The following is a 13,811-nucleotide window of genomic DNA, read 5'->3' as shown; positions in this document are numbered from 1 at the left end:
CTCCTTTAAAATAGTAATGTTATGTTTGGTCAACTGACTGCAATGCAGTCTAAGGTTGGCCTCAGCCGTCCTTAGTTTCTGGAGTGGCTGAGAGTGGACGAGCCTGATTTACATGCTTCGGACAGGATCCCTGTCCCAACGTGCCCTCTTCCAACAGAAAACATCTGCTCGTGGGTCTCCTGCCTTTCCAGCCTCTCTCCCTCCGAGGAAATGTGCAGGCAAAGGCAGTAACTGGAGAAGGCCTTCATTTACCTTGCAGCCATGAATTGCAACTCGTTTGTCTTGGACCTGCCCTGGGTTTAGATTTCTGCTTTGAAAGTGCATTCTGGGGAGAAAGGAAGTGAAAGGCAGGCCTTGTTTTCCCCCCCACATAAGCTTCTATTTCCAGAAAGCTGAAGCATCCTGCAGGTCGTAGGGAAAGACAGCAGAGCGAGCTGGAGGCATCAACTAAAGACAGAGTAGTCATTCATTTACTGAGTGTCTGCTCACAGCAGTGGGCAGAATGATGAGCCCCCAGCACCCATGACACCATGCTAGGGTCACCAGAGCCCCGCAAGGTCAGTAAGCCCCCAGATCTGGGGTCAAGAAACAGGGGCTCAGAGAGAATATGTGAGCAACAGATATAGGACTGATCCCAATTTTTCTCCAGATTCAGCAACTAGCTCTGTAAGAAGAGGATTCGGTACAGCAAGAATGAATTCTGTCTGTGGGTGTCTGCCACAGAAAGCCAACACCTGTGCCCACTGAGTGAACAGTGTAGCCCTTACATTCCTCTGTATTTATCAGCTGCCTCAGTGTGTGATATCCATTATTCAGTATGGCCTTGGCAATGACGCTTCAGTCGGGTGGTGTAGTAGTTTCCCAGGGCTGCCATAACAAATCCCCACAAACTGGGTGGCCTGGAACAACAGAAATTTATTCTCTCACGGTGCTACAGTTCTAGAGGCTAGAAGTCCAAAATCAAGATGTGGGCAGGGTCACGCTCCCTCCAGAGATTCTAAGAAGAATCCTTCCTTGCCTTGTCCCAGCTGCTGGTGGTTGCCAGCAGTCCTTGGCTTTTAGCTGCATCACTCTGACCTCTGCCCGGTCTTCACATGGCTTCTCCCCGTGTGCACCTGTGTCTCCTCCTCTTAAGAGGAAACCAGCCATGGCATCAGAGTTCACCCCAACCCAGGGTGACCTCATCGTATCTAAATAGATCTGAAAAGACCTTATTTCCAAAGAAGGTTACAGTCTGAGGTGCCGGTGGACGTGAGTTTGGGGGGATGCCATTCCACCCAGTACAGGCGGGGCGATTTTTTGTCTTCATTCCACCTTGTAAGCCACCTGCTGTGTTCAAGGGCATTTTAAATCCTTTGGAAGGGACAGTGCCGTTGATAGCACCTGGGAGCTCGCAGGTTTCCTGGAGGGAGAGACGACAGCTGACCACTCTGTGTGGCCTTGGTTTCCAGTCTGTGGCGTGCGGGGATTAGCCTGGCCAACCTTGAACGTCCTCCCCGCTCTGGTCATTGTTGGCCTTACGGGGTGGTGGGCACACACCCCGGCGCTGCTACCAGGGCGTCAGTGGTAGTATTCCCATTTTATAGGGGGGGCCGGGGGCTCAGAGAGGGACACTCCCAAAGCCCCAGAGCTGGGATTCAAGTAGCAGGTAGCAGACAGAGCTGGGATTCAGACCAGCTGTGGGTTCACGCCACTGTGGGATCGCAGCCAGTCCTTACTCCACCTGGGTCTTGCGCTCCACCTCTGTGGGCAGAGACAGAAACGATGCGGAGCCCAGCAGCCGGATGGCTGCGAGGATGGACAGGAGCAAAGGTGCCCAGGCGGGTGGGGCGCACAGCAGGCAGCATCCCCGGTGTGCAGGTGCTTCCAGCGCTGGCCCATCCCCTCACGGGTCTCTCTCCTCTCTCGCAGTGCCCTCCGCCAGCATGACGCGCCTGATGAGGTCCCGCACAGCCTCAGGCTCCAGCGTCACGTCCCTGGAGGGCGCCCGCAGCCGCTCCCACACCAGCGAGGGCGCCCGGCTGGACATCGTCCCCAACTCCGGCGGCCCCGGGAGCAGCGCAGGGCCCAACTCCACGGAGGTGTCCTGCTAGGTGGCCTTGGGGACGGCCGCCCCTGGACTCTGGGATCAATCGCTGTAGCTGCCCCTCCTCCGGCCCCTCCCCGCCCCTGCCTGCCAACCACATGTAGCTCGGTATTAATCCAAAGCTTATTTTGTACGAGTGAGCTCTGGTGAGGACAAAGTGAGATTGGGTTTGTGGAGGGCTCCCCTTCCGGCGAGGGCGGGGTGGAGTGGACCAAAGGGAAAGAAGCATCTCAGTGTCCTGTTTCCACTAGCGAGCGGCCTAGAGGCCACTGTCTTACCCTCCCTCAGAGACACCAAACTGCCAAAAACAAGAAACACAGAGCAAACACTTGATCAATCCAAGGCTAGGCTGACCTGAGCATCCTGGCGCGAAGGGACGTTTTGTTGGAAGCCCAGCCCACCTACTTCCTGTTTCCTTTCCAACTAAAGAAAAAACAGACCCAGTTTCTGGAAACCAAACCCCTTCTGATTTGGAGAGGGGGAGAGGGGGGAATGGTGGCGAGCTCTTTTAGCAAAGCCAAACAGGAAGCGGGGAAAGAGGTGGAATTTATGCAGCGGCTCCGAAGTGTTTGGAAGAGCAAGTCTCTGTCGTGAACTTGAAGTAGATTTTTAACGTCTGCGCATATATACACTTTTCAGTGCCGATGCCAGAAGCCTGTTTTTCTGGCATTTTTTTAATGGACAACAGAAGCAGGTGACAAAATCTCCCAGTTTTTCAAAGAGACGGTCTTGGCAAACGTTTGGTACCGGGGGTTTGAGGCTTTGGTTCTGCTGCCTGCCTCTTCCTCCACGTCGCCTACTTCCTACCCCAAATACATGGACGAGTGATCATTTCATTCATGGGGAAGATCGTGTAGATTTGTAGCTGCTGCTTTGAAATGGAGGGCCGTGCCTGGCTGTGCTGCGTCTCCAGGCAGCGGCCGGGGGAGGGGGGCAGGGGCATTGAGGTGGGCTGGTATTTTTGGTTATTAGATGTAAAGGATTCCTCGTGGTTGTGATGGAGTCCAGTGCAGTTGTGATTTCAGTTGATCCCATCTGGTTCCCAGGAACCATGTGTGATTGAGTTAAATCTAGCTTCCAATCTTGGACAACCTGGGTTGAATCTGAACTTGACTGCCAAATATTTCTGACCTGGTGACCTTCCGGGATCTTCAGATAGAACTGTTCGCTCTTGTAGGGGGTGGGGATTCCCTTGGGGAGTGGTGGCCCAGAAGATGCAAGGATTCTGGAATGTGTATTCCATGGGATTTCCTTCCCTCTCCCGCCTTCCTGCCCCTCTACCCTCTCGCTGAACCGGGTGGCATCACTGACATTTCTGGGCAACGTCAGCGTAGCTGTCGAGTTCCTGTACTACTTACTGCCTTTTGATTTTTACTTTGGCTAACCGTGGATCTTATAGGAAGTTTGATCAGAGTGAAGGGAACATTGTGAGTCAGCCGCCGGGGCCTAGTGGTTACTGGGAGGAATAGTCAAGCCTTCTAGGTAGCTTGGGGGGAATAATGACTCAGTTTACCTGCGACCTACCCCCTGGGAGGCAGAAATGGCTGAATCAGAACAAGAAACTGTTGTATGTACAAGTCTTTCCAGAGGAGTTTCTTAATGAGATATTTGTATTTATTTCCAGACCAATAAATTTGTAACTTTGCAGTGGCTTGTGTCCTTTTCCTCCGCCTGAGAGGTCGTGCATTGGGATGGGTCTTTCTTACCTGGGGCTTCCTACCACGTGCCCCTCACCTTTGGAATTCTTTGCTTTACAGCATCCCTGTCCAGTAAAAATATAATACGAACCACAGATGTAACTTCAAATTTTCAAGTAGCCACATTAAAAAAGGTAGACACAAGTGAAATTAACTTTAATAATTTAACCGAACATATCCAAAGTATTATCACTTCAACATAGGATCAATGTAATTATTAAGGTATCATGCATTCTTTCCTTCCTACTAAGAAATCCAGGGTGTGTTTTACATCACAGCACATCTCAATTCGGACCAGCCCTGTTTCAAGCGCTCAATAGCTGAATAATACAGTGACAAGGGGATCAAGCTTTTCAACCTGTAATTAGAAGGAAACATCTTTTTCACATTTTATTTTTATTATAGAAAAGCGTGTGGAAAGACCACCCAGTGACAATCCCTGTAATGCTTCTGCCCCTTGTATTTTAAAAAAAAATGTAGACACAACAGGTTTCAGTACCACCTCCCATTTCTATTTAAAATTAGTTTAAAATTTTCAAAACAGTTGCAAAGATAGTACAGAGAGTTTCCATATACCCCACCTCCAGTTTCCCCTATTATTGTTATCATCTCATGATACTACAGTGCATTGGTCACAGCTGAGAAATCAACATTGATAGATTACTATTAACTAAGCTCCCTACTTTCTTGGGATTTCACTAGTTTTTCCCTGTTGTCCTTTTTCTGTCCCAGGATCCCGTCCAGATACCAGGTTACATTTCGTCATCATGCCTGCTTTGCTTCCTCTGGCCTGTAAGAGATTCTCAGACTATCCTTGCTTTTGATGACCTTGACGGTTTTGAGAAGCCCTGGTGGGGCATTTTGTAGAATGGCCTTCCATTGAGGTTTGCGTATATGGTTTTCTCATGGTCCAGTTGGGGTTCTGAGTTTTTGGAATGAAGACCCTGGAGGCTCAGTGCCATTCTCATCACCTCGTGCTGTCAGCATGATGGGCCAACGTGATTGAACACGGATGAGGTTGACTTTGATCGCCTGGCTGAGGTCGTGTTTGCCAGGTGTCTCAACTGTTAAGTTACTTTTTCTGCTTTTCCATACTTGTTCTTTTTGTTGTTGGTGGTGGTGTTTTTTTTGCGGTATGCGGGCCTCTCACTGCTGTGGCCTCTCCCGCCGCGGAGCATAGGCTCCGGATGCGCAGGCTCAGCGGCCCCATGGCATGTGGAATCCTCCCGGACCGGGGCACGAACCCGTGTCCCCTGCATCGGCAGGCGGACTCCCAACCACTGCGCCACCAGGGAAGCCCCATACTTGTTCTTTGGAAGCAAGTCCCAAAATGCAGCCCACACTTAACATCCCCCTCCTTTTTAAACAACTATCTTACTGTGTATTATATTGGGTTTTTTTCTTCGCGTACCTTGAAGAGTTTCTTAGCATAATTAGCTATAAACACTGTTGCAGCCTGCACCATCATGCAGCAAGTGCCTGGGCAGGGAAGGATGAGGTGACCGTGTGTGGTGTGCCCGTCAGGAAGGGTTTTAACGCATGAAATACAGCACATAACAGTGCAAAAGAAACCACTGATGGTGAAGTGTAGTTCTCCAAATGTTCCGATTGTGTGACGTTTCTTTATTAGTAAGTTAAATAGTGATGTGGAGGCAGGTCTCAATATAATTTCAAGGTAGTGATGAGCATCATAGCAGTTCGAGAAAACTGCCACAACTGTGGTAAGAAAAATACATGTGATTTCAGCTGGTGACATTAGGGTTTGTGGCCCACAATGCCACACTGCAATTAGAGATTAGTAAAAACAAAGATTCGTTTCCCCCCATCCAAGCACACGACCCCTGAATTTAACCCAGGGATCCCTGGTCCAAGGACCCGAGGTTAAGGAGCCCTGCTGTAGATGCAGGAGGAGGAGCGTGTAGGCTCATCCTTATTCTACATTCACAATAAGGGCCTTTTCCGTGACGGATCCTGTGTGAGAGTCAGGAGCAAAGGAAAGGCAGGCATAGAAGAGCCAGCAGGGAATCACCATGGCAGTGGGTGCACGTGTGGCGCAGAGACCCCCTGGACCTGCCACGATCAGCTCCCTGGAGCTCAGGCTTCCGTCGAGAGAAATGAACTGTTGCAGGTGTTTGCATGTATCAGATGCTATTTAGAGATGGTTTGCCCAGAGGCTGTTTTGCCAGCTGGGGATCTATTTCTGTTTTCCTAGCTGCTTATTTTGGTTTCGATCCCCAGACCCTTGGGTGTCAGCAGCAGCTGGGAGACAAGTGTGCACCAAGACCAACCACGTGCAGGCTCTATAGGGGCAACAGAGGCCCATCTGCCACCTTCCTCATTCCGCTTCTCAGACACCACCTCACTATCGGTCACTGGATGGGTCCCTAGATATAGCTTAAATCCATCTTGGGCTTCTCAGGCTGCATGCAAACCCTTCAACTGTGTTCCACATGGAATCCAAGGGCAGAAGGGAAGCTTGGCCTTATGGGTTTGGAGATGGGGTTAGGGAGGGGGCCTAGTGAGCAGATGAGCCTCCTTCTTTCTAAGAACAGATTTCCCTGCATCTCTAAAGCATAAAACGATGGGATCCTTGACCTTCTGGCTCTTGGACCTGGAACTAAACGGGTCTTTGTGTCTTTCAAGGGTAAGAATTGAATGGGACCAGCTTGATTCAAGTGTCCAGCCGCTGTCCAATCAACTATGAGCATAAGAGCATCTCGAGATAACTGCCACCATTGTGATAATATATGTGATTTCAACTGGTGATGTTAGGGTTTGTGGCCCACCTTTAGGTCGGAGGAGACGCTACATTGCAATCAGAGGTTAGTTCACACTACTCCCATCCCCTCCCTCACATACACACGGCAGGATTCCGAGTAGCTGATGTAGCTGTAGCCGGTGAATTGCTATGTGCTTTGCCATTAAACCCACTGACAGCCAAACTCACTGTTGCAGGAAAGGCCCTTCCTCATTCCTGCTCCGAGAAATTTCCTGAACACCCCGCCCTCCCCAGGAAGCACTGACCATATGACCTCGTGACGAGAATGCATCACTAATAATAGTAATATGTAGCGTTTATTATAGTTTCTTTTCCCTGTTTATCTTTATCTGCTTCACAGATAAGAAAGCCAAGGCTCACAGAGACAAAATGGCTTGTGCAACCATTTCTAAAATGGATTACGTCCCTCTTGTCTGGAAAACAGTTGGCTGAGAACGTGACTAATGCAGCCACCTACTGACGTCTTGGGACTGTAGAACATTGGTTAGTTCCTGGGACTAAGAAACTGGAGGACCTTGTGGCTTTTACTGCCCATGGGGACATCTGTCCCTCCATTCAGTAGTCCCACCCAGGCGGTGACCAGCCTTTACCGTATCTTTCATCTGGTTCTTAATTCTTCTGTCTCCTCCTTCGCTGGCAGGCTGACATTTTTCTCATGGCCATCAATAAGCCAGGTTTAGCAGCTTCCTTTTCCTCTTTATGGGATGGACTAAGAAACCCACTTTCGCTAGTGGTGTGTGAAAAACAAGATTTAGCATGGAGATCTGGAAACATTCTTTACAGCATATAATATACGAAACCATACCTGGGTTTGGTGCCCGCCTTTTCATCTCCTTAGAATCATTTTTGCTCAGTTCTACATTGGAAAGAACCCAGGTTCAGCTGGAACTGGGACCTCTGAATACATAGGATGCTTCTGCATCTTCATTTCATCGGTGGAGGGTGAGAGAGAACAGTGGCTTCTCTGCTATATGCTTTTTAACCTTCATAATAAAATGCTCTGGCCATTTTCCCTGAATCCCATTTTCCCAAACCTTCATCCACCTGATATCATCTGAAATCTTTCCCAGAGTCCACACATGCACCTTAATTGGAGGCATCCATTGGACTCCACGATCTGAATTCCAATTTTGAAAAAAGTATGTTTCAGGATAGAAGTGTACTTGGAAATGATTCATGGGGCAATTATTTTTGTACTGGAATGGATTCTCCCCTAGACTTTATTATAATAACATAACGTGTTTGGGGTTGATGAGGGGGATTTAGCTGGAAGGTATCAAGGGCACCATTCCCTTCATTTACTCAGCCATCTGCACACCTGTTCAAAGAGCTGAGCATGTGCTATGCACAGCACTGGGTTTGGGAGACACAGAAAAGTACGGCACCCTTCCTGCCTTCAAGAAGCCGGGGGCTTAATCAAATTACAGCATAAAATGAAAACATAAAAAGTTAAGGGATCGAGAAGCATAGGATGGAAATATTAAAGCATTCAACTGAATATCGGTGACACGTTTCCTTTACCTTTGCGATAGGACTGAAAATATGCAGACACAAACTCTGACTTCAATTCTTGCCATCGCCTTGCGGGTTCTTCCCAGTTCATAAGGAAACCGACTCAGCTAAATAATAGATGCGTTTGTTAAGTGCTTGCCACGTACCAAGCGCTATTCTAAAGCTGGTCGTGCATTTTGGTTATCACATCATCACCCCCACGAGGAAGGTACTGTCCTATTTTGCATTTCACAGCTGAGGACGCTGAAGCACAGATCGGTTAAGTGAGGAATTCCAGTAAAGAATAAAAGATAGAAAGGTCCACCGGCCTCCCGAAGTCAGAACTGGTCCCATTGCATCCTGCAACCCTCCTTATACTTCATTTCACTCCCCTTGGTTCCCAAGGCAGCTGGCAATGGATCTCTATCCACCCATCCCTCCATCCATCCAACCCCTGCTACCCAGTCCCTGACACGTACGAGGCTCAGAGGATGCAGTCATGGTCTCTGACCTCCAGGTACCCACAGGGCGGTTGGGGATATAAAAAGGCATGGAATAAATGAGTAAGTGAATGAATGCCAAATGTTCATTTTATATTTACATGAGATGTCTTCCGGCCTGGACACATTTGTACTCCTGGTGTTTTCTACATGCCAGAATTCACATTTCTCAGTGCATTTCCAAACTTTTAGCTATTTTTATTGTCATGTATAAAATATCTGGGACCTAATTTCCACCATCTGCACATTTATTGAATGTGTTCAATGTTCCATCATTGCCTCATAATAACTGAATACACAAGAAAATTCACCCAATCCAGTAAGTCACTTTGCTGATGATATATTGCTTTAAGGCGAAAAGCTATAAACAGGGAATTTGAGCAATGAAAACCCTTCACATTAAATAAACACGTTCCATGCTACACAAATCATGAGAATGAGGTCTGTTGTAAAACATGACAGATTGCCCAAGTGCTACTTCTCCTCTATTGGGAAATTCCAAGACGTTTCTTCATATGTATTTTGTAGTCACCAAAATGGCAGTAGGAATACTTAAATATTAAGTCATAGTCTGAAAACAGACACACACACACACATATATATATATTTACACATACATACAACACGTATGTGTATGTGCAGAAATACACAGCTGGCCATTCTGACCATTCATGATTCCCAGCTGTGCAGGGTTATCATTGCGGTTACTTTGGATCAAGGTAAGTCTTTAAAAATCAGTGACCTGATTCAGTATAATAGTCACAGGCTACATTACCTCCCCACGATCTCTAGGTATACACAGTACTTACAATGTCAGTGAGAGTCTAGACAATCATATCACTTGAATCGACCTTCTTTGATCACTCTCTGAATCCCTTTCAAAGTTAAAATTGCAGCTATTGTCAGTAAAGCACGTCTTGTGCCTTTTGATTCGGACGTCAGACTAACCTTGGTGTGCAATCCTGGTCTGTAATTCATTAGCTGGTAAGACATTGAGCAAATAACTTAACCTCTAATAGCCGCAGCTATCTTATTTCTAAAATGGGTAAATGATAAGAATGCCATATCTCATAGGTTTGCTCTGAGGATTAAATAAGACACTGCAGTAAAGCACCCAGTATAAGGCCTGGTAAGTGCTCAACAGATGCTAATGATAAGGTTTAGCAAGCATCGGTGGTTCAGTAAATTCAGGTTTCCTCTTTTCCCTACACACCTACACACACATGAGTGATGTTCACTCCAAGCACCTACATGAATTTCTTCACCAAAAGTTGACAAATCTTTAGCATACCTTTCCCTTCCCCCAGAACATGGGGTCACAAAGGACTAGAGTGGCAAGCTTCCTGCTCTATTTGAGCCCCCCGCCAACGTGACACTCCGATAGGGCTCATTCAGGCTCTCCCCGGAGGCCTCCCCAAGAGCAAGGAAGAGTGGAATAAGCTGGGATTTGGTTGCTACTTTGGGAGGCAGATTTCCCAGCCTCTTTGAGTCCCACTTTCCATTTATAAAACGGGCAAGAGATGCTTCCTCAAAATCGCTGTGATGATTAGTACTATAATTCAAAACTTAAGAGCGCTTGGTACCAAGCAAGCACTCTAAGTAAAGGGACAGCTTTTCGTTATGATTATTACTTGTAACTTTTACTGACTCAGGGCACACCATGGCTGGGCCCATAGCTCCTTCCCCATGACTTCAAAACACGGGGCTGAGACGTTCCCTCTGGGGCCTGCATAGGACAGATCCATTTCTCAAACCGGAGCATTCCGGCCACGCCATCCCACCCATTCCCAGGATAAAACCCCCAATTCCACCAAGCAGGCTTCCTAGGATCTTGGAAGCAAATTCAGTAAGAACCTAGCTCTCGGGTGTCTGCTGAATTTCAAATGGGGTGAGTGTTCATCTAGTCCTTGTAGCTTGTAGGTGGCAGGTGATTTCACTCTACGAAAATCCAACATGTTCCATGAAGACTCAGAGAAGAGATTATTCATGGGGTAAATTCTCTTCACACAGGAATTCTTCTTTTGTTTTGTTTTTTTTCCAATAAAAATGTACACTTCTTTCAATAGTAAATGTCTTTCTACGGCATTTAAGACTTGGCTGATAAAAATCGGATTGTCATGTACCTTTGGAAGAAAGAGATCTTCTGAATACAAGTAGGAACATGTACACAATTTCCTTTATTCATCAAATACACATTGAGCACCACTGTATGCCTTGCATCGGGCATTCCGGAGGTCACCGTTAAGGAGGGCACATTCTCAACCCTTCTTCCCTGTCTAGGAATCCCACCCACAATTCGCCACCCAGAATTCCCTCATGAATAACCGCCCCGTCACTCAGTCTGCAGCACTGGGTAACAAAATCATCTTCAAACACATATGAGAGCTGGTTCAGATCTGAAGGAGGGAACGATCTGTAGAGGATTCATGGATTTTGGTTTAGCCCAGATTTTGTTTGACGCTTAGGCACGTAAATAATCTGAAAGTCAGACACTCTCTTCTCTTGTGAAAAGAGCTACAGAGACACCAATAAAAAGCAAAAATGATGCAAGAATCGCCTGTCCTGACATGTTTTCCTGCTCTGACACATTTGGAAGCTCTAAAAGTAGAGGGAAAAGATGGGTTATAGAGTCACTTCAACTTGGATTTGCATTCCGACTCCTCCACTGGCCATCTGGGTGACTTCAGTCAAGCTCCCTTCCCTTTCTGAGCTTCTGTTTCACATTTGTAAGAACAGAAATAGTAACGGGCACTTTTCAACACGGCCTCGAAGTTTCCATGAGCTAGTGTTAACGGTTACGTACAGCACTGAGAACAATGTCTGACACATAGAAGGTACTATATAAAAGAATTATAGCAGTAAATATTTATATTTTACTAATAAAATAAATAATAGCCTCATTTCCATTAATAGCAACTTTCTCTTCCTTTTGTTGAATAGCTTCAAGCCCTTTCAGCTTTTCATCCCTGTTAAATATACTTCTGTTTTGAAACAACTGGTTAACCTCTGTCTTTGTACCAGAACCGGGTTTTACGGGTCAGTAAACCCCCAGTCTGTGAAATGGGTCACTGAGGCAGAAAGAGACATGTCCTGGGCCCAGGGACCCTTGCCACCCTAGGCTGGTGCAGGCTGGACCCACTTCTTGGTTTCTGAAACCACTTCTTGGTTTGACCCACACTCACGCTGGACCCAAGGCTCCCTAAGAGCACAGGAATGTCACAGGGCACCATTCTCAGGGGTCAGAGACATCACCCCAGGGGACTCCACCAACTCCCATGAGCCCCCGTGCAGGGAGAGGATCCAGAAGTGAGGAGCCCGGCCGATTGCCCAGCGCCCTGCCCTGTCCACGAGCAGCAGATTCAGTGCTGGAGTCAATCGCTCCTTCTGACAGTTGGCGGACCTTGCTCTGCCCCTGGAGTATTGACTGGGGACTTCTCGCAGGAACAAGAAGGAGGTTTAGCGTCTTGCATTTCTGACTGGGATGAACCCAATGTACACCCCTCACAGGGCAGGGGTGAAGAGAAACCTGACCTCAACAATGCCCGGAATAATGGATACAACTGTTCATTAAAAATCCAAACCCAAACAGCAATTCACCTCACTTGGCAAATGCTGGGTGACCTTGGGAGGCACAAATCTTTGGAATGAGAGATACTTTGGTGTGCGGTGGTCACAACCGTCGATCAGAGTAGCTCTAAATCCCATCTATCCTTCTGAATGGACCCAGAGAGTCTTTCGATTTGGTATTTAAAGAAGGAATTAGTGACACTGAATGCCTAGCTGATTCTGTTCCTTGAGACTTGGGCAAGATCCAGCCCGACGTCCAGTGACTTGGACAGGCCGGACCAGCCTCGGGTACTGACCAGAATGGCTGGAGACAGGCACTTTGCTTGGAGTGTGCGTGGAATTGTCCAGGAGAGCACCCATTGTCTGGGCTTCAGCGGCACCACGATGGGTGCTTTGGGCGGTCGGAGACAGGAAAGGGGGCCACGGGTCCGGATCAGGGTTAAGGTGGACAAAAGAAGGCTCAGTGTGGGCCTCAGAAGGCTGCCTGCTTTACAAGCATGGGGCCAGGCCTCGAGCTCGTGTTTTGTGCCTGTCTAATTGGCAATTTCTGAGAAGTCAGGGTAGGAATCCAAGTCGGCAAAAATATCGTTGGGATTCCGACAGCTCAGGTTGCAGAAGCAAGCATTAATCCACAGGGCCTGGCGGGAGAAGCCAGGCCCATCGGGACACTGGAAGGAGATGTTGATGGTTTTGGACTTGTAGGGGATGCAGCACCTGTTGTCCGTGCAGACCCCACAGTACTTGGGCCGGTACGAACGTGTGCTGGTGCAGCCGGCCAGTGTAAAGTTCACGGGCGCTTCTGGCTGGTACACGGCCAGACACTTCTTCCCTTCCTGCAGGAAAGGAGGTTTCAGTTGAGATGCTCAGAGGATCAACAGCCACTTTCTTCCCTCCAAGCCCTCAATTCTTCCCTTTTCACTCTCCACGCACTCCGCCTCCCTTTCAGATTTGCGGCATCTTCCAACTGGGAAGGACCACCCCAAATACAGCAAGACCCAGTCATATTACTCAGGAGGAAACAAGAGCACAGGAGGGGGCTGCCTTGCGGTGGTGGTACCTCTCAAGCTGCAATTTCCTTTCTCTCCTGTGTTCCTGCCTTGCCAATGCCCAGCCCCTGGTCAGTTTCACTAACACGGAATGCCTTTGCGGCCGCTTTAGCCAATCAAGTACCCCTCGCTGGTTAGGGGCAGAACCATCATGGCCTCCCTGACTGGGGGATGCATTTTACCCTAAACTCTCCTCCTCCTCTGCCTCTGACAGACTCTCCCACACACCCTTTCCATGCAATGTATTCATTCACAATCCATGCAACTGGATTGCCATTATCAAAAGGGAGCTCTGTCTCTCCACAGGGCTGTGGGCCACTCGAGAGTGGGCTCTTTCTGTGTCCCTGCAGTCTAATTCTGTGCCTGGTGCATAGTAGGCACTCACTAAACTCACTGAATGAATGGTCGTCGGGCTCTACTATGTACCGGCACCATGCCAGAAACGGAGGCAGAGCAGATCCAGGCGATGTGGGGTGGGTCTGAGGCTTGTATGATTGATCTGAGAGCTCTCTCAGGCACATAATTATGGAAATGAACTTGGGTGGAAAGCATGAGGCAACAGCACGGGACGTGAATTCGTTTGGTGGTAAGCCCACCCCTACCTCGCACGCACCGTGCATTCACCCAGCTTAGGACTCTCTGTCC

The 13,811-nt window shown here is 48.2% G+C and overlaps 2 protein-coding genes across 4 annotated transcripts in view; one reads left to right on the top strand and one right to left on the bottom strand.

The window, feature by feature from the left end:
• The window catches only part of NDRG1 (N-myc downstream regulated 1), a 54,724-nt gene extending 50,988 nt beyond the window's left edge, over positions 1 to 3,736 (top strand). The window contains exon 16 of the mRNA XM_027132522.1: positions 1,912 to 3,736. Coding sequence (XP_026988323.1) covers positions 1,912 to 2,093 — 182 coding nt within the window. The 3' untranslated portion in view covers positions 2,094 to 3,736. The remainder of the gene's footprint in view (positions 1 to 1,911) is intronic.
• Positions 3,737 to 10,710: 6,974 nt separating this feature from the next.
• CCN4 (cellular communication network factor 4) overlaps positions 10,711 to 13,811 on the bottom strand; it is a 30,627-nt gene continuing 27,526 nt past the window's right edge. For all 3 annotated transcript variants that reach the window (XM_027132519.1, XM_027132518.1, XM_027132521.1), the window contains one exon: positions 10,711 to 12,953. In XM_027132519.1, coding sequence (XP_026988320.1) covers positions 12,654 to 12,953 — 300 coding nt within the window. In that variant the 3' untranslated portion in view covers positions 10,711 to 12,653. The remainder of the gene's footprint in view (positions 12,954 to 13,811) is intronic.

The sequence above is a fragment of the Aethalodelphis obliquidens genome, unplaced genomic scaffold (genome assembly GCF_003676395.1).
Source record: "Aethalodelphis obliquidens isolate GAN/ISIS:26980383/991018 unplaced genomic scaffold, ASM367639v1 scaffold41, whole genome shotgun sequence".
Lineage (NCBI taxonomy): Eukaryota > Metazoa > Chordata > Mammalia > Artiodactyla > Delphinidae > Aethalodelphis > Aethalodelphis obliquidens.
The sequence above is the reverse complement of the archived record's forward strand: the minus strand, read 5'-3'. Positions and strand labels throughout refer to the sequence as shown.